General features: G+C 43.8%; 1 protein-coding gene across 1 annotated transcript; it reads right to left on the bottom strand.

Annotated features, from left to right (window-relative positions):
* Positions 1 to 1072: 1072 nt before the first annotated feature.
* LOC120450642 lies at positions 1073 to 18872 on the bottom strand. Its single transcript, XM_039633796.2, has 14 exons — positions 17765 to 18872; positions 7240 to 7361; positions 6934 to 7177; positions 3953 to 5549; positions 3715 to 3884; positions 3314 to 3643; positions 3159 to 3256; positions 2695 to 3095; positions 2309 to 2635; positions 2065 to 2248; positions 1845 to 2004; positions 1654 to 1780; positions 1444 to 1589; positions 1073 to 1381 (listed from the first exon to the last, which is right to left on the bottom strand). Exons 2-14 carry the CDS (start codon positions 7329 to 7331, stop codon positions 1073 to 1075), a joined length of 4185 nt encoding a protein of 1394 aa, XP_039489730.1. The 5' UTR covers positions 7332 to 7361; positions 17765 to 18872.
* Between the last annotated feature and the right edge of the window lie 1601 nt (positions 18873 to 20473).

The raw sequence follows: 20473 nt of genomic DNA, 5'->3' as shown, positions 1-20473 counted from the left end.
GTGGGCTTGACAAACGAGGTGCGTTGGCGTGTAAATAGTTCTAAATATTAAGTTACATTGACATTTCTACCATAGAAGGGTGTATACCTTCTGTAGATCACCACGTAAATAGTCGTTTCGTATGCTATGTGTATAAGTATATTCCTTCTAATCCCCACTGTAATCCGACATCTGCCAGACGCAACGATTTTCCATTCGTTTTTCATTCGTTTGTGTTCTTTAAAGCTGAAACCCACGCATTGTAGTTATTATTTTCATGACTTAAATCTAAACGCATTTAGTTGCTTATTGTGCATTTCTCATTATTGTCAACTGCACTTTCTTATTTTTTTTTTAGATTCATTGTTGTAAGACAGCATATTTGGGTTTGGTGAAGAGTCTACTGCTACATCTATCAAATGCCCAAGATCAGCAATGATTCCTTGTTTTCTTTCGTTTGGTTATAGTTACATTTTCTACAATTGATTTGCTTATATTTGCTCCTGTTTTAATTTTCAACACTCAATAGCAATACTTCACAATATTTTTCTGCATTCTTTTTCGATTATCATAATTTTTCCCGTCGCAAGTAATACTTATTATAGTAAAGGATTCGTTTTGACCGGAACCTTTCAACACAAAATTCAGCTACAGAATTGAATTCTATTCTGGGTTTCGGGGTATTTAGACACAATTATTAATTATTTAGATATCGGGTACATGACAGTTATTTTCTTTTTACGTGTTAATATATAAATCGCGTTTGCAATATGTATTGACATGTGTTCGCACCCCTTTTCGGGTTGTCTGGGTTATAAATTGTCTGGGGTTTCGGGTTCATACAAATTTTGTTTGTAAAAAAATTGACAAATAAATTCGGCAAATTGACACATGATTATGTTGCCCAAATCGATACTAGTCGGTTGGCTAATACCGTAAGTTCAATAGCAAAATATATGTATGTATCCTATAGGACACATGGGTTCCATGTGACTTTCGTAATTTGTGCAATCGTTTCATGGATATGCTCTGTTCCAGTTAGTCCTGACTGCGGCTCTTTTTGCAGAGTCTTATCTGTAAGCCGTGGTAAGGATTAATTTTTGGACGACGTCCTGGAATGAGTGTAGTGGTGAGTACCCTCACGCATTGGATCAGTGGCTATTTTGGATAGTATGTCGGGTCCTCCTGGATGTAGGTCGTACTTGTTAACGCGGTCCTCTTTAATGGGACGTGTATGCTTCGCAATCTGCTCCTGTATCCAAGGCACATATTGCACCACGTTCGCATACACGCCCGGCAGACGGGGATGCGCACACATAATGCCCCAGGAGACTATGCCGCCCACGAACCAGCGATTCTTCTCCCCTGGATACGGACACAGCAGCGGACCGCCCGAATCTCCCTGGTATTTGGGTTATATACGGTCTTAAATATACGTTCAGGATAGGGAACAATATCGCTTACCTGACAGGCATCCTTGCCTCCGTCATCGAACCCGGCACAGACCATGCCCTCCGACACCGTCAGGTTGTCCAGCCATTCGTCGCACTGATTACGCGTGATGATGGGCACTTGCACCTCGTTTACTATGTACTCATACGTCGACTTGGCTGTGGAACAAAGGAAAGTGTGATCGATCTTGCGGAACCCGGAGATTATGTCAAGTAGACTCACGGTCCTTGTCCTCCCGCTTCCCCCATCCGATGACGGTGCACAGGGTGCCAGGATGCAGATTCCTCACGCTCGGCGGCGGCAAACATACGGGCAACAGGTGTTCATGAAAGGCAACGCGCGTGGCAAGCTGGAAATGTATCCAAAAATATTAGAAACCAAAGGACACATTTTAAGTTATTAGATTTTCTCACTTGGAAGAGAGCTATGTCATTGTCGTGGGCAATGGCCATGTTGTATTGCGGATGCGGAATTACAGCCTTGACCTTAACCTTCTGACCCGAGTAGGTGAAAGAATTACGACGCGTTACGCCCAGCTGAATAGTCCAGTCCTCCAAATCGATCACGCTATAGCTGTCAAACAAGTATCTCAATTAGTGGCCAACATATTAGCATGCCTAGAATTTAACTAACTTTCCCACGCAGTGTGAGGCTGTGAGCACCCATTGATCTGATATTAGGACGCCTGCGCAGTAGAAAATTTTCTCCGGACCGCCCAAAATTGCAGCCAGGAATGGCCAATTGCCTGGATTGGCTTGGGTTCCTCCAATGATGCGTCTTGATGGCTTGTGTCTACCCCGCTTTACTCGTCCGCACTCTGAAATAGATAATGAATTAGTAAAAGCATGATGCGAATTTTCCACCCAGACCCACTGACCATAATTGGAGCACGTTAGATCGGCCATAGGATAATCCTCCGTCTTCTTGCAGTTGGCAAACTCTTGCATCAAGGTGGACTTTCTTTTGGCGTACATTTTCCAAATGTCTGTGGACACATTTACCGTGGCCAGCAGTGGGCGGTGAGTAAGCTGGGTCAGGACACTGGTGGCATTCACGGCCGAGTAGCCCAGAATGGAACACACTGCGCTGGGCGATACTGCTCGATCCCAGTTCTTTACACACGCGGGCATCCACTGCCGCTGACCGATGCGGTAGACCTCCAGAACCCCGGTGCCCACATCGCCGTTCCGCTCACTTAGCCTCACTAAAAGTGATTGGTGGAACTAGTTAGGTCATAGCTAAAATCAATAACCCTTTACTTACAGCAGTTGCGCTCATCCTGGCCATAGGGACAGTCAGTGATGCCGTCGCATATGTGCTTGGTTCCAATGCACTGGTTGTCGCCGCAGTAGATCTCGTCTGGTCCGCACCGCTCGCACTTGGCCTCGTCTGCCTGGTCCATGCAGTCGAGGTGGCCATCGCACACGTACTCCTGCGGCAGACAACGGTTCTGGTCGCACTGGAAACCATCGCACTTCGGATGCGTAGCGGCTCTCATCACCTCACGAACCTCATCCAACCCCACGCAGTCCTCGGAACTCGGAAAGTCCTTGAAGAGCTTGCAGTTTAGGTACTCGGGCAGACTCAGTCCGAAAACGTCGAAAAAGAAGCCGCAGCGGCGCATCGTCTCCGTACAGAGGGTTTTGCAAGGTGGCACCGTGGCCCTATACGTATGTACATATGTGTGACCATCATTAATGAGTAAAAGCAAAAAATGTAGATCCTACCCGCTCTGTCCGCACTTGGGCACGAAAAGCGTGCAGAGAAACAGGGACACCAGCTCATAACATCTCACATCCACCAGGGCCTCATAGGAATCCAAGTCCTGCAATTAATTGAAGTTAGTGAAATAAAGGGCTATGCTGTATACCCACATAATTACCGTTTGCGTTTCCAACTGTCCGAAGTGGCCGATATAGTTGGGGAACACGGTGTAGTTGTAGGGAATCTGGGGACCTTGGCAAAATCGCACAATAATGGGAAGGCATGTGCCTGGGGCTGGATTCTTGCCAAAACTTGTGGTGTCCTCCACGTGAATCGTGTTGATGATAGTCTTGTTCACGAACTTTATAGTCGGATATGCATTAAAGTAGGCAGCCAAACCTCCGGCGATGGCCAGCAGGGCAAAGGCGTTGATAAGGATTTGAAACAGGCGGAACTTTAAGCGGCCGTTTGTGATGTACGGATTGGAGCTCTTGCGCCGGTTAATAATCTGTAATGGAAGGTGGTAGGATATAATCATTACAATATCATACAATATTTTTGTAAAAATGAATGTTTTACCTGATGCTGTAAGGACATGGTGTGCGGTGCTCCATTTTGAAAGCGGACGATGGTCTGCAGACTGCTGGGCTGCCCAGCCGCCTTATGAAGCGGCGAGATCGTCTGCGGCGGTTCCAGCTCCTCGATGGGCTCGTGCTGTACTCCCTGACGGCACACGATCGGGGCTGGCGCTGAAAGGGCAGAGGAGAGGCAGATGAGCTGTGACAAAGCCCGAAGAATTGGAAAGACTTTTACTCACCACTGCACAGCCGCTTGGCGGACAACGAGGGCAGCAGCGGCGCCTCCATGAGCTTGGAATTGTATCCCGGACTGGACGTCTGGCTAAAGCTGTCGCTTGAGATGGTCGAGTCCTGGCGAAAGTTGATCTTGCTCCTTGGTGGCGGCATTACGGGAGCCTGCTTGCCACTTCCGCGTCCTCCGCCGCCGCCGCCTCCCAGAAATCGAGTGGGAGCCAAATCCATGAGCGGAGTTTGGCGCTGCGCGGTGCCGGGTGCGTTGGACTTACGTCCCCCTTGCTGGGAACCCAGCAGTGGTGCTTCCATAAGCTTAGAGTTGTAGCCCGGACTGGAGCTGATTGAGTAGCTATCGCTGGACAGCGTGGAGTCCTGGCGCTGTTGCACCCGAGGGTACGTAATTGGCGGCGGTTTATTGCGTACGAGCTTATTCCGCACAGTTAAAGGAGGCGGCGGGTGACCCCGCGATCCCGTCTCCACTGTGTCAAATACATTTGCCTGCCGCAATGGTGGTTCTGGGGGCCCTGGACGTTTGGTAATAAAATCAGTGGGCGGCACAACGGCTGGACATGGACCAGACAAAGATGACATGGTGCCGCTGGAGATGGTGCTGGATCCTGCTGAGGCGGCGGACGAAGTGGAGGCCGAGGCCGAGACGCTGCTGGGTTCTTTGGAGCTCTGGGAGTGAGTTTCGCCGGTCGAGTGGTTGCTGTTGCTGTTGTTGCAGCCCTTCGCTGACGGCGGCTGCTTCCGGGCGGGAACCACTGGTAGCTTGGAACCATCGCTTCCCACACTGCTGCTGTTGTTGTTATTGCTGGCCGTGTAAAGGGCAAGTCCCAGACTGGTGTTGTTGTTATTCAGCTTATGCATGGCATCGTTAAGCACAGCACGTTCCCTGTACGCCTCCCTGGGATCTCTGGCCAGCGGCGTGTCAATCGAACTAGACAGAGGCTTCTCGTCGAGCGAGGACTGGGTGTCCACCGAGGAAAAACGACTGCGAAAGTCCACGCTAGTCGAGCTGCTGGCGAACCGCTCACTGTGCCCGCCCAGCGATGAGCCGTAGGCGGAATCCACGGTGCTGCTGGAGGAGCGCTGCGCCCGCTTGGCCATGTGACTTAGCCCGGCGTAGCGGCCGGTCAAATAGCCGGCGACCTTGACGGGCGTGGATGTTAGCGACTCGTCGAACACGGAGTTCTCCAGACTCATGCGGTCATCATCGGAAATCCCATCGGCATCCGCATATCCGGACGCCGGACGTGTGGCTATGTCAACAAGCAGTGCTGATTGCAGCCCGGTACCTCCTCCTTGTCCGTCGCCTGATCCCCGGACTACTGCCTCTGCGGTCACGTCTTCTGGCTGCGGATAAACAAATACTGTGCCCGTGCCGTGGGCGCCATCCTGTCCGCCAGCCGAGAGTGGAAGTGTGTGACTCGACGACTGCCAGGAGGACTTGCCGCGCAGCAGACGCCTCGGAATGGGAGGCGGGGGCGTCACTGGGGTGTCCACCCGCACCAAGTGCTGCTGGTGCTGATGGACCTGCCTTCCACCCGCGATGGCCCTCTGGAGCGCTGACTGGCCATATTTTAGCTCCGTCATGTTTACCTGCCAGCGAAAAATGAGGAAATTCGAGGTAAAAGAGGTAAACCAACAGAAAAGAGTCGAAAATCGCATAAGTGAATGTAACAAAAAAAAAAAAAATATGACTAGTTTTTACGGAATTTTTTCATAATTAAACTGGGCACTGTGTAGAAATTTCCTTTGATAATTAAATTATTAAGTATAAATATAAGATAGTTAAAACAAACAATGATGCACTTATAAGGATATAGGAAATATAATTTGTTAACTAATAATTTGAAGCAAGTATAATAATAGTCCCTGGTGGTAGAACCCTTTCCCACTGTAATGATTACCACTCTGATCATCCACTGTGGCAATATTATCCAGCAGCAATATCCTGCAACTTAAGCCTCAGCCAGGTGCCGAGGATGAAGTGGAGGAGGAAGGACTAAGTCCTCGCTAAGCCGAGCGCAGAAATTCTGACGCGCAGCAAAATAATAACTCGGGGGGATTTTATGCCAGGTTCTGCTACAAAATGAACCAGTATGAGGCAAGTGGTTTTGGCTGCCGTCCACTTCGATCTCTTGGGTCATGCAAAGCCAAACTATGGCTAATCCCTCCTCTGTCCATCACTCGAAACACCCTGTGGACCGCCAGTCGAATAACCCAAACTTGGATGAGTATGTAATTAAATTTGAATACTGCATCCTTGAAGGTTGCAAAACTATGGAAACTTTTGGCTTTGTTTACTTCCCCGGGAAAAGAGCAATAGCAGGATTATTTATTTTTGAAAGAGCATTATTGTATTGTGCTGCACTTCCCAAACTTTCTTAAAAATGAAAGAGTATTGTGAAGGAAAAACTCGAATATTTCGCGGGAGGCTCAAAGTTAAAGTATTTATATTTTCTTACGTACCGAATTCATAAAAATTTATGTTCGCTTAAAATGTAGAGAGAGGATTCGTATATAATCTTTATTAAGTTCAACTGACCTCCTAAAATCGTTTTTAATCCAGCCACCACCTTTTTATCTTAATTTCGGTGAATAAATTGGTAGATAAGAATATAATGCTAAACTAATTGATTCTCCACAAAAATCTCTCTTAATGAATTCTGAGCCGGGTCAAAATGTAACCATCACCTTTCTTGAGTTTCTTTTATCTATGGAACTTTTTTCAGTTCCGATTTTGTCTGTTCAATTATGCTTGAAGTACCAATTTTAAGACTAACTACCCCTAACATGCTCTGGATCATCTTTATGGCTTAAAGTATTTGATCTCAAAATTGATATTTAGTTAGTATATGGAGCTGGTCCTTCCCTAGAGGCCACTGAATATCCTGGTAAAGTGTTCTAGTATTACTAGAATGGAACCATTTTTGGTTAGTCTTTTCAGTTTCAGAACTTTCAACATAAATATATTACTCACAAGCATTTCGGTGGCTGCCTGGGGCAGCTGCGACGGCTTCTGCTTGTCCTCGAGCATTGGATAGTAGTGGGAGGAGTGTCGCCGCACGATGCTGTTGCTGCTGGTGAGGTCGCTGCTCTCGCTGATGCCGCCGGAGTTGCTGGGCAACGGCAGCAGAGTCACGGACTTGCACTGCTCCTGCTGCTTGTCGTAGAAGTCCAGCAGCGAGTTGAGAGGCAGCGCAAGGCTGGCGGCGCGCTCCGATCTGGAAAGAAGGTTGGTTCAGTGTGCATCATCTAGCATTTGAATGGTGTGGCACCAACTCACCTTGAGCGACTCCGCTGGTCCGCCACCGAGGTCTGATGATGATGGTCCTGGGAGACGCTCAGAAATTGTTTATTCATATCGAGTGCGTTCATGGCTTAATCGCGAGGTATTTCGAAGTCAGTCTGCAATGGAGAAGCGGATAGGATTTGTCAGGTTTTGTTTTTCGCCGGCGTTGTACATGCCATGCATATCGAAAGAGAACTGCTCCATGCGGAACATTAAATGCCCCACAGACCAGAATGATTCCGTTCATGCAAATAGCTGCGGGGCCTTTTGGCCACAGGAATCCAAATCAATTACTCAATGGCCCCCACTCACACATTCACACACCCACACACTCGCAGTCCGGCACGTGACAATAGATGCCACAAAAGTTGAAATAAATGCAGTGTGTGTCTGTGTGCCTTTGTGCCGGAATATACATAGTACATACATGCGTTTAGTATGTGCGGTGGGCATATTGATGCCATCGGAATCGGGCCAAGCAATTTGGTCTTTTGTGTCTAATGGATGCCATTAGTCGGCTCACAGCACAATGGACCCCGCGCGCGGCTCTCCCCATCCCAATGCTTATAAAATGTGGCCAAAAGCCGATTCGAAACGAATTTAGCCACACTGCACCATAGACACATAGGCACAATTGGAAGCGAGTTGACTACCCCTGCGTTTCCCTGCACGGGTTAATTAAGTCAGTTAATCGGAAGTGGTAAATATTGTGCAGAAAATAATATACATAAACTGTACTGAAAACAATGAATGATCATCACGGATTGTGGAACTTAGTTCCATCATGTTGGTCTTTTGTGTTTAGTTTAAAACATAGAAAACTTTTTAAATTATCTTATTACTTTAAAGCGACCTATCTCAATCAGCTGCATGGATGCGAGTGTCATGTTTCGGACTGCTGTTGTGTAACAGGTTGAAAACCGCAATGCAAATTTAGCGAGCAAAATAAGAGCGCTCACCGCCCACAAGCGCCACGCCCACCGAACAACCTCACGTGGTCGGCGGCAGATGACAGAGGTCAGAGGTCAGGCACCGGAGATCACAATGTGTCAAGGACGTATATTGACCCTAGTTTTATCCCATCAGTTCGGTGAGGTGAGGTTTGTGAGCTTAAGAGCAGGTTGGCAAGTAATATATATCTATATCAATCATCCTGTAAAATTGGCCACAGCGGATCTTACGTGGCTTCTAACTTGGAAGAACTCAATTTATTTTCTAATGCTGTATGTTGTATATTTATTGGTAACTTTTTTCTTGACACCTCTGTATTATTTCTCCATAAATAAATGCTCTTCAGTAAAATCAACCTTAACTATAACTTCTACACTAAAGGTAATTCAATATGATAACGGATTGTTCTCTCAATTTGGGTGTTCAATCATCAGTAAACTGATGGCACTGAATAACACGCTAAATCCACATAATTGTCCTGTCTTTAAATCTCAAAATCATGTTGTACTTTTGGATACCTTAAGGAGTTTTATTGTTTCGATTCATATATAAATGAACTATTATCTGCAGAGAACGTACATGCGCGGAAAAATAGATGGAAGGAGGATTAAATAAATTTGTATAATTAAACTTAAAGTTATAATTAAACAATTCATTACACAATTGAATACAGACATTATTGGAGAGAATACCAAATTCACGTTTGCCAGTTAACAAACGATGGCCCTAACTTGTTTCCAAACTCTCGCCGAGATCATAATCGTTTATGGCAATTATACCTACGCGGCTGTGCTAACAATCAAGCATTTGACCTTCCACCACTTTAGCAGGGCAAATATCCAGCCGCAGATGGGTATGCATAGAGTGCTCCTATTAGGGTCCACGTTTCCGGGGGACGGTCGAGGACTGAATAAACACACAAATTCTATTTGCTCGGCATTTGTATGCTGAACACCAATTCCAAGCTCATATGAACCATAAATTGTTTGCTTTTGTGTCGGCCCAATCCCCATCTTCGCTTCGCCAGCAAGTTTGCCAGCAAATTCAGCAGCAAATTCGCAACGCAAAAGCAAACCCACTCCGGTCACAGGAATGGGGAAATCAAAAATGGGTCTACGGCGCTTTTAAATTGTATTAAGTCGAAGGCAGACGCCGAGTAGTCCCGGCAACAGCATTTGAATTTAAGGTTATTACCCAAATTGTTGGCGCATTTGCCAAGTGTCAGCCGCTCAAATTCCAATCACAAATCTGAAATCTCGGCCCTGTCACATGCAAAAAAAAAAGGTTAGAATTCCAATCCTGTCCAGGCCGAGTACTCGTACTGGTTCCCGTGTACGCCTGCTGATTGCTTTGCTAAACAGTATTAAGTATACGCCCGGTGGCCCATAGAAATATTTATCCATAGAAATGCTGGCGCACAAAACTACACATTGCGTATGGAAATGGCAACGGCAATAGAAATGGCATTGGCATTCCGAGTTAATCAGGACACAGTTAAATACACGCCTTCAGGACTTCAGAGCTTTCCCAGAAGATTAGCACAGTCAATTTGAACTGGGCAGTCAAGGAGCATTCTAGATTCCTGAACTTGCGGCTGGCACTCCCCTTAATCAGTTTGCTTTTGAATTCCTCGCATTACGCAATGAATTCAGCTGGGCAACCACTTGGCCTCCCCCTTTAATATAAAAAATAGAGGATTGGGCATAATCAATCTTTTATACTCGTAAGTCTATGTAGCCCAGGCACACACATACTAAATTGAAAGGAAATCATTAAAAAAGCGCCACATGAGTCCCAGTTATATAAGGCTTGAGCCAATTACAGTATGTCTGCCGGACATCTTTCGCTTCTTCCAGTCGTCCAATCAGCTTCATGGTATGTATGGTGCCGGCCAAATTCAAATTCCAAGACGGAGTCCTAGGAATTTCATTACCAAAACATTCTGGCGAGGCCAGAACGTAAAAGGAACGTGTGAGCCCCTCGAGCAGCTTCCTTACATTTTTGTTGGCGGCAATTTTTGCACGCAATTGGCCTTTTACATATTGCGCATTCACTTTTAGGCGGGTATAATTTAAATTTATGGCCCCTCACTGGTTGCGACCCCATTTATCTGTCGCACACATAAATTACGTCTTTTTCTATATAAGTTTGCCTTATTTACAGGACCTTCTCAGAAATTATGAGCCTAACAATAATTGTGCAATCCTAATTATATACAACATTTAACAGTCTTTTGATCTTTATTCTGGAAAAAGAAGGACCTGAGGAAGGACCGCTTTAGAATGTGAAGTTAATTTGCTAACGGATCTTATGTTCTGGTCTCTTTGAATAAATCGTTTCGAATGCTTCAATGATTGTCCCCAGTATCTTCAAAGAATATGAAGGATGTGACACCATAGTTGTCACATGCTTATAATAGAGTTCATTTGTCCTATTTAATTGCCAGTTAGATAGTAGTATGCTTGTGGGTATGTCTTACAGCGTAGGCTCTGTGGGAATTTTGGGGAATTGTTTTATTTTAAACATTAAACCATCAAGCCAGATATTGTCAAAAGCCTGAGAGACATCCAAAAATATTCCCGTTTTTGAACCCGTTCTATATTAAAAGAGATCTAATGGCTAGAGCTAAACTATATTCGCGCCCTTGTTAGTGGTCTTTATTTTAAATTAAATACTATTATTTCGCATTCTAACATCATCCCATGAATAAAGTTATCAACATCATTTACATCAGTGTTCACTATCAACAACGCAGCAGCAAGACCAATGACAGACGGACATGGCCAGATCGAATCGACGATTGATCCTGATCAAGAACATAGAATATATATATGGTCGGACACGCTTCCTTCTGCCTGTTACATACATTTCAACAAACCAAGTATACCCTTATACTCTACGAGTAACGGGTATAAAAAGTGCATCGTTAGGCCAATTAGATAACTTTCGTGTTGTGTAGCATACTTCCTTGTGTTCTCGCGGGCAGCATTACTACGATCTTTTAACAACAAACAGCCGACGAACGGGTACGTAGTACGTACCACACGCGCCAGAATGCGAATACGAGGCAGCTGACGGCATTCAGGCATTCCTAATGAGCAGTCAACGAAAACTAAATACCTTGGTCTCACCCTAGATTCCTGCTTGACTTTCCGCGACCACTTAACTAATATTTTCGCAATGTGCAGCTCGAAACGAAGGAAACTACATATACTGGTTGCTTAGTACGAGAAGCAAGCTACCACTTCGATGCAGGCTTCTAATTTTCCAGCAAATTATTGTTCCAACTTGGAGGACATTGCCGCAGCGTCACATCGCAAAAAATTCCAAACGCTACAGCTTATGAAAATTTAACATAGAATGATGAATAAAGGCTACACACCTGATTTATTAAAAAGGACTACATAATATTATCTCCATGTACCATGCACGTACATCCGACCTTCTGGGAATTTTCTACTGGTCTTGCGTAACGCACTCAGAACTCATTCATGGGAGTTAGATGCAGAATTGTTGTTCCTAAGCCAGGAACAAAGAAGAGGTTGGCCGAAGGGCGTGGCGCCTGGCACGCCCATACAATTAACAAACAAAATATTAGAGACCTACACACACACACACTCGCGCAGAACAAGAGTGCCATTGTTGGTAATTGTGCAATCAGCAATGCGATAGTGTGCGCCATAATGCGATTGTGTGCCGTGAGTGCGTGTGTGTTAGCCAGCGCGTGCCCCGAATGGCTTTAAAGTAAAGTTAAGTAAGTGAGGGGCTGAGAGGGGAACATAAAAAGGCGGAGCTGGGGGCAGCCCCAAGCAGCGCTAGAGCTTAAGCTGGTTACGCGCAGGAGGGGCTTCCAGTTTTGCCCACTTCCGCTCGACGCCCGATTCGATTTCCATTTCCATCTCACATTCAAAGGGCGTTCCGTCGACTGACAATCATCAGCGATGGGTGTCTGTTTACTATTGCCTGCTTATCGGCGGTGCCGGCGAGGCACCGCAGTCCAATCTCTACGCATCCACTTCATTGAGTCTCATTTCCGGCAGCAGTCAATCGGCCACATGCAATGCAGCCAGCATGGAAAACAAATGCTCGATAACATTGGCCTTTTATTTGGTTCGAGTCAATGTTTTTTTTTATAAAGTTGTGCGAAGTTGTTTCAGTTAATTGTCTAATATATCAACAGTATTACAAAATAACACTTGGCACTGGAAAAGAAAAAACCTCATTTTTCTCTATGTAGTTATCACTGCATCGGGACTCTGGTAATCAAATATAATAATGGCCTCCGAATTAGCAAGGCTCAACTAACTGAATTAAGTGACACAGCTTTACATTAATATGCAAGTAATAAAATAAATATTAATTCAATATCAGCTGTTAGACACTTTTCTTTTGTATACTAAACATGACATATATACATATGTAAATTAAAGTTATACACAGTTTTTCCGCTTACATGCATATTCTGTCAGTCAAATTGTCAGTTACTATGTCACTGTGTTAGTCAGTCAATCAGGATTGCAACTGCCACAACCCACAGCCTCACAGCCCCACTGCCCCACAGCCCCATAAGCGATAACAATGGTGGGCATTGAGCAATTTGCTGGATGCGTTCGCTCAATTCAGTGGACGAGTATTTGTGTACGAATACATTGGATACATTGAACGAACAGGATTTACTGTCAGCGTCAACGCCATTGTCCTCTTTGTCAACTTACGTTCCGATCAAGGATGGTCGGCCCCCTGTCCCCCCTGTTCCCCTGTCCCCTGTCCCCCCAGAGCCAGAGCCTGCTCCATCCAGCCTCTGGTTGCCCAAGTCTTGTCTGGTGTGGAGCCCAGCTGGGTCGCCAGCCCCACTTTCATTAGTCAATGCGCCAGTGCTGGCGCTTTGTTTCTGACATCCCAATGGGCGCACGTGGCGCTGCTCGCAATGTCCTCGATGGGCAGCGGGTGTGGAGGCCAGCAGATGTGGCGTCATGCGATGTGGTGCGGCTTATGATGCCTGGCCGAGCACTGATGGCTGCCTGTCTGTCAGCCAGTGGTGCTGGCGATGTGTGTGCAAATAGATGGAACCACGCAAGCGGAAGTACGTCGGAGGTTGGGGCTGCTCCCAGACATTCAAAAAAATCATGACTAGCTTATTTTAAATCGGGCTTTTGGCGGAATAGTAATCTATATAAAAATATCTATGTAAAAAGTGACATTTCTGAGAAATTGTAAAATCTTTTTATGATTGATATAGAAAGTTAATAATTTACTAATTCTTTTTCTCACTGGAACTTTTGATACAAAGCTAGTGCAAAAATGTTAGCTTTTGAACAAAAATTTTGAAAGTATATGTTGATACACGCCAAACCTTATTATTTTAATAGCAATTAATCGCAAAGATAAGTAATAATAAGTACAAAAAGTAGACTTTTTTGCTTAGAACCACTAGCCGAATCGACTTAACCATGTCCGTCCGTTCCTCTCAGAAATTTAAATAAAGCATTCTGATTCTAGTGACGATTACGCAGGGCAGGGTGTATAGTCACTGACAAAATACAAGTTTGTTAAAAAAATTGGTTAAAGATGATAAAAAGTTTTAAAAGGATTTTACTACATTCGTTGTTTACTACCTTCCCGATAACTTAAGGGCACCCAGGAAGACCATTCAGATCAAGATGAGATTGTTTTTACATTAGAGCTAATTAAAAGACGTTTACTCATTCCGCGCGCTTTATCAAAATTATTCATTGTACCGCTGAGAGTTTCTATAGACTTAACTTGTTATTATATTTATGAAACGTTTTTCTGTGAGGGATATTTCAGTTCTACTTTAGCTTTTTCTCCGCTCATTCTTCTAGATCCACTATTATAGTTTTGCTTTATACGTATGCTCTACGTGGACTGCTGTCCACAGTGATAAGTAAATTCAAAATAAGAATAAGAATGAGTTTCAATCGTCGCACTTTTATTTAAGTGTACCTTAGCTGCCTAACTGGGAGTGGGTACCTGTCCCCCGTATCGTGTGCATCAAACCGTTTACGGCAGACAGTCGCGTAGAGGAGCAGCCGTACAGTGGACTATGGGAATTCGACCTGTTTTTTTGGCATAATTAATATCTCGTAAATATTTAAGATACGATGATAATTTTTTTTCTATTCTTATACACACTTTACAATTTGGCAAGTGGGCGTGTCGCGCTTCGAACAACGCCACATCAGCCCCCGCCTATCTTTACGATTTTTTTTTTCTACCCATATATTTTCAGTATCTATTTTAACGTTGAAAATAGAAATTTTATTTTTCATTTTGTTCGTCATAAGGCAGAGCCGTTTCAGTAGTAGTTTCATATGATGTTCAACGGCCTTGCTTCCGTCCAGGCGGGTATTATAAGCTTTTTATTTATTTATTTATTTTTATTTTCATTTATGCAAAAAAGTGTTATGAACATGCCATAAGTACCTTGATAATTCAGAAGACTGTCGTCGATATGCCCAACAATGCGTGCGCCACGCTTCTAGGAGGGCCGCATTGAAAATTGAGAGGTTGCTACCTAATAATTTAATTTTCGCGAAAAGTCGCAAAAATTCGCAAATGAAACCTATGTGTTCTAAATAGGGAATTAATCACTCTACAGCATGGACTAACACACTTACTAAACAAATTTGAACAATTTTTTAAAACTCTATTCAAAGTTGAAATTTTATTTTGAAAGTTGGACGAGAACATCACTTGATAAATATACAAATTGTTAAGTTTACGCGCACGAACTAAGCAACATATTAGTAGAAACACATAGTACACACCTCAAGAATGAGTATTCATTTCAAATTTGACGGGTTTAGGCCTTGTGGTTCAAGAAATATTAATTTTAGTAAGCACTAAAAAAGAAGCTCTCCGATGGCATGTGCTTTGTGTTTGCAACAGCTGACTTTACAGCTGTTAATTTTAACAGTGGACTGTTAATTTAACATTTGCGTTACAGATTATATCTGATCATCAAGTGGAGCAGTGGAGCAGTGGAGCAGCCACACAGCTGGGGCCATATGCTGTCCGTAGTTATCAGTGGGAAGGACGGGCAATGTGGTGAAACGGAGAAACAATTCCCAATCGTGGAGCCAGCCCCTTTGAATCCAGCTAGCCGTTTTGCTGTCCTACTGTCTGAATTGTCGACGGTTTAAGCGGAAATTGATTTTCGTACTTCGACGCCTCAACCGGCATAGGTACCTCCCTACCTGTGGGTAGTAATTTATGAGTGCTTCTCGGCAGACAACCTCCACACACATTTGTTATCCATGTGTTATCCAACTGGGTAGCGAGCTGCACTCGCACCTCCTTTCTCAATTAATGCTTCGACCAACGTCGTTGAAATTGCAAAACCAATCAGTTGACATCCCAGTGAAGCCTTTAAAAAAGGGTGTGGTGGCTGGGTGGCAACTGGGTTCACTTTTCAAGGACACACACAAGCCACAGAGCAGCTGCAGCTGCTTCTTCAAGAAGAAGTCGGTTGTTCTGAGGAATTTAATTATACCGCCCCACCGCCCACTTTGAATTAAAATCAAGCAGACTGTTGCCTCGGATTCAGATTCATTAAAATCATGTCAAAGCAGTCGAATTCAGCAATTTATCTGTTCCATTAGATTGGGGCGATTTCTCGCTCCTGCATCTGGGCTGCCAGGATAATACATTTGTTGTATAAATTCCTTGGCAATTTACCTTTTGCGTAGGTTAAAGATCAAATATTTGCATATTAATAAGAGTCCATGTTAGCTGTAGGATAACACTAATTAAACAATTAAAGGTGATAACAAAAAGCTTTGATGTACATGGAAAAATTTAACAAAAATTAATAAAGCCTTTGTGTTTATTGCAACAAAGACGGATTCACGAGAAAATACTAGATGTATGCAAAGTGTGTTAAACGAGTTTCCAGTAAGATATCGTTTCACAATTTAATTGTATTATCTGTACTTTGGGATGCAAACCAAAAAAAGTACAATAAATTAATGTAGACCACTTTTTGTTTAAAGAAAATTCCTGAATGAGTATCATAAAACTGTTGTGATGATGACCCACGGTTTCTAAATTAATAAAATGTCGTATAGCTCATTTAAATGCAATTTTGCCCGTCCGCTGAACTCCTAAATCCACTGTCTTCTTTTCCATTTTTTTCAGGATCCAGACGCTTCTAATTGATTTCTCATTAGCGTGAATCGGAATTTATGGAAAAATTAATATTCGAAGCTTGGTCAAAGCGTTGCTTAGTTATTAAGTATTTAATTCAGATTTGAGGCCTATAGAGGAAAACCTGATGAGCTAATGCCAGCCAAGGACCAAATAGGGAAATTGTTGTATTTGCCTCTGTCCGCTTTTCGCAGTTCTTTTCGTCCCATCGATTTTTGTCCTACGTGCGGGTGTGAGTGGGACTGTAAGTGTGAGTGTGAGTGCGAGTGTGTTGGTATTTGGTCCTTCCAAATTGAGTTCAAATGCTGCGCGACTGGCCGAGGTTCTTGGGATAGCACAAGTTGATACAACTTGGGTAGCGAGCAACGTGGCGCTTAAGTGTGATTCCCTGTAGGCTGTGTGTGAGTGTGTGTGCGTGCGGCAAAGACACACATAGGTGTGCTGTGTGCCAGTGTGCCAGTGTGTGTGTATCTGCCTTGTTGTCCTGTTTGTTTTCCACTTCAACTCGCCTGGGTCTAAGGTTCAACCAATTTATTCTCTCACCTCACTCTTCGTCCTTTTTTCTCTTTTTTCCCGTTGTCTCTTGCGCTCTGCCTCTCTCTCTCCTCCTGGAAGCTTAGAATGTTCGTGCCTAAGTCAAATAATTCGCTAACACATCATTTCACACTTAAATGCTGTAAAAATAAGCACAAAGCTCTTGGTCCAAGCTCTTGTCCATAAACAAACTATGCAAGTAGAGTAGAATTCCCCTTCAGATTAGTAAACCTTATGCCTTCCAAAATCTTACACATCACAAAAAAGGGCACCTATGACCCATGGCAACATGGGTCAACAAACTTGTGCTGCGTATATGTCTCTGGAGTCTGCATGCTCAATTTCTAGCTTTCATAGTTCCTGAGATCTTGACATTCATACGGACAGACAGACGGACAGACGGTCGGACAGACGGACATGGCCAGATCGACTTGGATTGAGAACAAATATACTTTATATGGTCGGAAACGCTTCCCTCTGCCTGTTATATACTTTTTACGAATCTAGTACACCCTTTCTACGAGTAACGGGTTTAATAATAAAATTCATTAATGCCACCATAGACTGTTCCATCCCAACGTCTAACATTTATAGCAAGCAAAAATAAAATAATAAAATAAAATAAAAAACCAAAGGAATGTTGCAACTATATTACCACATCCGCACTATGATTACCTACACAACGTGCACGAACGGGCGCAACAGTATTTAATAAATCAAAAAATCAATTGTGGCTTAAGTTTTAAAGAATGTTACGATTGTATTCATTTATATTTCCAAAAAATCCTTACAGCTTTGGAAATTTTTCGGCACAATTGGTATTTATGGAAGCTTCACTGTCGGACGTGTGTCTGTATGCGTTACTTACATATCTCGATTGCTGTCGTTTGTCTGCTCACATTTGGCGGTTGTCACTGCTGCTGTTGCTCTTGTTGCTGTTGTTCTTGGTTGTCGTTTGTCTCGGCCTTATTATTTGTGTTGCAGTTGTTGCTGCTGCTGCTGCTGCTGCTGCTGCTGTGCTTGTGGTTGTTGTTGTAGTGGGTGCTGTTCGTTGGCAGCCAGCATCAATCTCCGTCCAGCATTTTGGCATCTTTATGTTTCGCTTCTTCTTCTCCTCTTTTTTTGGGCTCTGTTTGTTTGCCTTGCCTTTGGGCCATACACCTCAGCGTTGTTGGGTTTATATTCTATTTATTTCGTGCAGTGGTTTTGTGTTTTTTCGCCAAAAATATGAACCTCCTTCGGGCAAGTGCGTGTGCGTGTGTACTCGTGTTTGTGTGTGTGTTTGCCTTGATATTTTAAGTATCCTGTTTGCGCGCTGCCTGCTTCTCCGGCTGCTGCTCCTAATTCTTATGTTGCCTACTTATTCGCCCCTTCTTCTTCTTTCTCCTCCGCGCTCCTTGCGGATCATTATTTGCGTAAATAGAATTTCACGTTTACGTTTCTTGTGTTGGTAAATTAACTTTGATTACTGCTGGTTCTTCTGGTCTCCTTTTGTGTGTTGTTATTAATATAATAGCAAAATATATAATCCACTTTCGATTCATGTGCAAATAACAAGGTGCAGTTTACAGCTAATTTATTGTCGCGTTTTCATTGTCATTCCCACTAACTCACTCTCTATCCCAGTTCCTTTCTCCAACCCTCCTCTTGCTCACACATTGTGTATTTACACACATTTGCAATTTGGTGAATTGTCCTGCTGCTTCTTCTTCAACTGCTTGTATTTCACTCAAGTTAAAATCGGTCCCCGCTCGTCACCTCCCTTCTCGCGGCCTAGCCCAAAGAGCTTGTTGTTGTGATACTAGCGCTGTGTGTTGTATACTCTGTGTGTAGCTTTTCAACTGGCTGCTCGGCTGCTGATGCTTCTGCTGCCGTCGTTGTTGTTGTTGTTGTGGGCCACTACAGCTGCTGCTACTCCTTTTTGCTGCACGCGCCGCCTCGGTAAGCACGTGCTGTTGGCCACGACGTCAGTCAACGACAACCGCCTACGCACTGCAGGCGCCGAATCAGCGACGCTGGAATTTCAATTACAATTTTCACAGACTCAGACAGCCTCTCTCTCTCTCTTTAGCTATAAGTCCCGCTCTTGGGGCGTGGTGAGTTTGCCGGTAGAAAGAGAGCACTTGAAGCTGAGCCTGTAGCTTAATTTCCAAGGCATCCGAAGTTTTTGCAACAGATTAGTGGATTATTTAAAAGCTTATTGCTTTCACTTACCGTGAAAGCAATGGCAAAATGTTTTGGTTAAGTACCTTCAAAGAAAGCAGGTACCTTCATAAAGCATGTAAAATGGTATACTTTTATTAATATTACTAGTAAACGTGTATACGGCATTGAAAGAACATTAAATATTTTGCAAAATTACGTATACGACTAGTTGGACCTTGCATACTAGCTAAATAACAATGAGATTAAGTTTAAGTAACCTTAAAGGTATTCATAAATTCTATTGAAGACTATTATCAACGGTTATAATATGTTGAAGTAAAATCTTCAAAATGATTAAAAAAATTGCACAATGATATACATATGTATGTATGTACAATGTACATATCAGAAAATATTTTTATACAGCTCTACATGCAAGATTTTTTATTTTTAAACATTTTCATGATTTAAAAATTCGACGCATTCATTTCACTGAAACACTACAAGATCATTTTCTAAAACTTCATGTGGTATATATTATTTACCAATGATAGATTGCCTTATTATTCTCTCTTGAAGCAAAAGAGAGTTAAAGGCGAAGAGATAGAAAGCGAGCAGCGAACTCACCACACTCGGATTGCTGTGAAAGGAAAGTGAAAGCCATTTGCCGGCTGACAGCTGGCTGCCCTCCCCTCCTCAGAATCTCCGCCCACCACCCCCTGTCAAGGTGAGTTAGCAAGGCGGTGATGAGGAGGATTGCGGGGATACCATCCATCCTTTACTTCTGCTCGAATAATGCGCTTTGTGTGCGAATTAAGATTCCATGTTGTTGGCTCCTACTACTGTGTGGTGTATTTTCTTTGCATTAGTGTGTGTGTTTGCTTCCCTTAATGCGCTTAACCCTCTCTTTCACTCGTTCTCTCTCGTTCTTCGCACTTCCAGCTGAGCAACAACTAACAACAATGGAGAACGCAACAACAAGTAAGAAAGTCATATTTTTAGCCAACGGTTAACAGGTGCAATTGAAATGCTCGCCTTTAGAGGCAGATAAATGCACAGATTTGCGACGCGTGCATTAGTGTATGTGTGCATCCTTGTGGCGCTACGAAGTACAAGAGTCTATCTAGTTATATACCATCGAGAAACTCGGTAAACTTATTTCTAATACGGTGGGCGGATCTTGTGTGTTTTTTTTACTTATCTACTAATGCGCCAAATATCCCCAGCAGATCAATCATATTCAACGCAACGACAGCAGCTATCCCCTCCGCCAACCCTTTCTCAATTTATCAAGACGTGGCCTACTCACCGCCAAATCCTTGCAAGTCAGCTGCAACGGGAGCGCCGAGGTCCTCGAAGTGCACTGCTCGACGGTTAGGTTCCAATTCAAAGTCACGGCCAAAAGCGACGGCCCAGAGCGGCCGCTAATCGA

The sequence above is a fragment of the Drosophila santomea genome, chromosome 2L, assembly GCF_016746245.2.
Source record: "Drosophila santomea strain STO CAGO 1482 chromosome 2L, Prin_Dsan_1.1, whole genome shotgun sequence".
NCBI classification, from domain to species: domain Eukaryota; kingdom Metazoa; phylum Arthropoda; class Insecta; order Diptera; family Drosophilidae; genus Drosophila; species Drosophila santomea.
Note: the sequence above shows the minus strand (reverse complement) of the source record. Positions and strands in the feature narration are given on the sequence as shown.

Excerpts from the sequence above, each read along its gene's own strand:
- LOC120450642 (XM_039633796.2), bottom strand. The coding sequence starts at position 7,331 with ATGAACGCACTCGATATGAATAAACAATTTCTGAGCGTCTCCCAGGAC. Across the intron at positions 3,096-3,158 it reads CCCAAGTGCGGACAGAGCGG|GGCCACGGTGCCACCTTGCA; the intron begins GTAGGATCTACA and ends ACATACGTATAG. Across the intron at positions 1,781-1,844 it reads ATGACATAGCTCTCTTCCAA|CTTGCCACGCGCGTTGCCTT; the intron begins GTGAGAAAATCT and ends ATACATTTCCAG.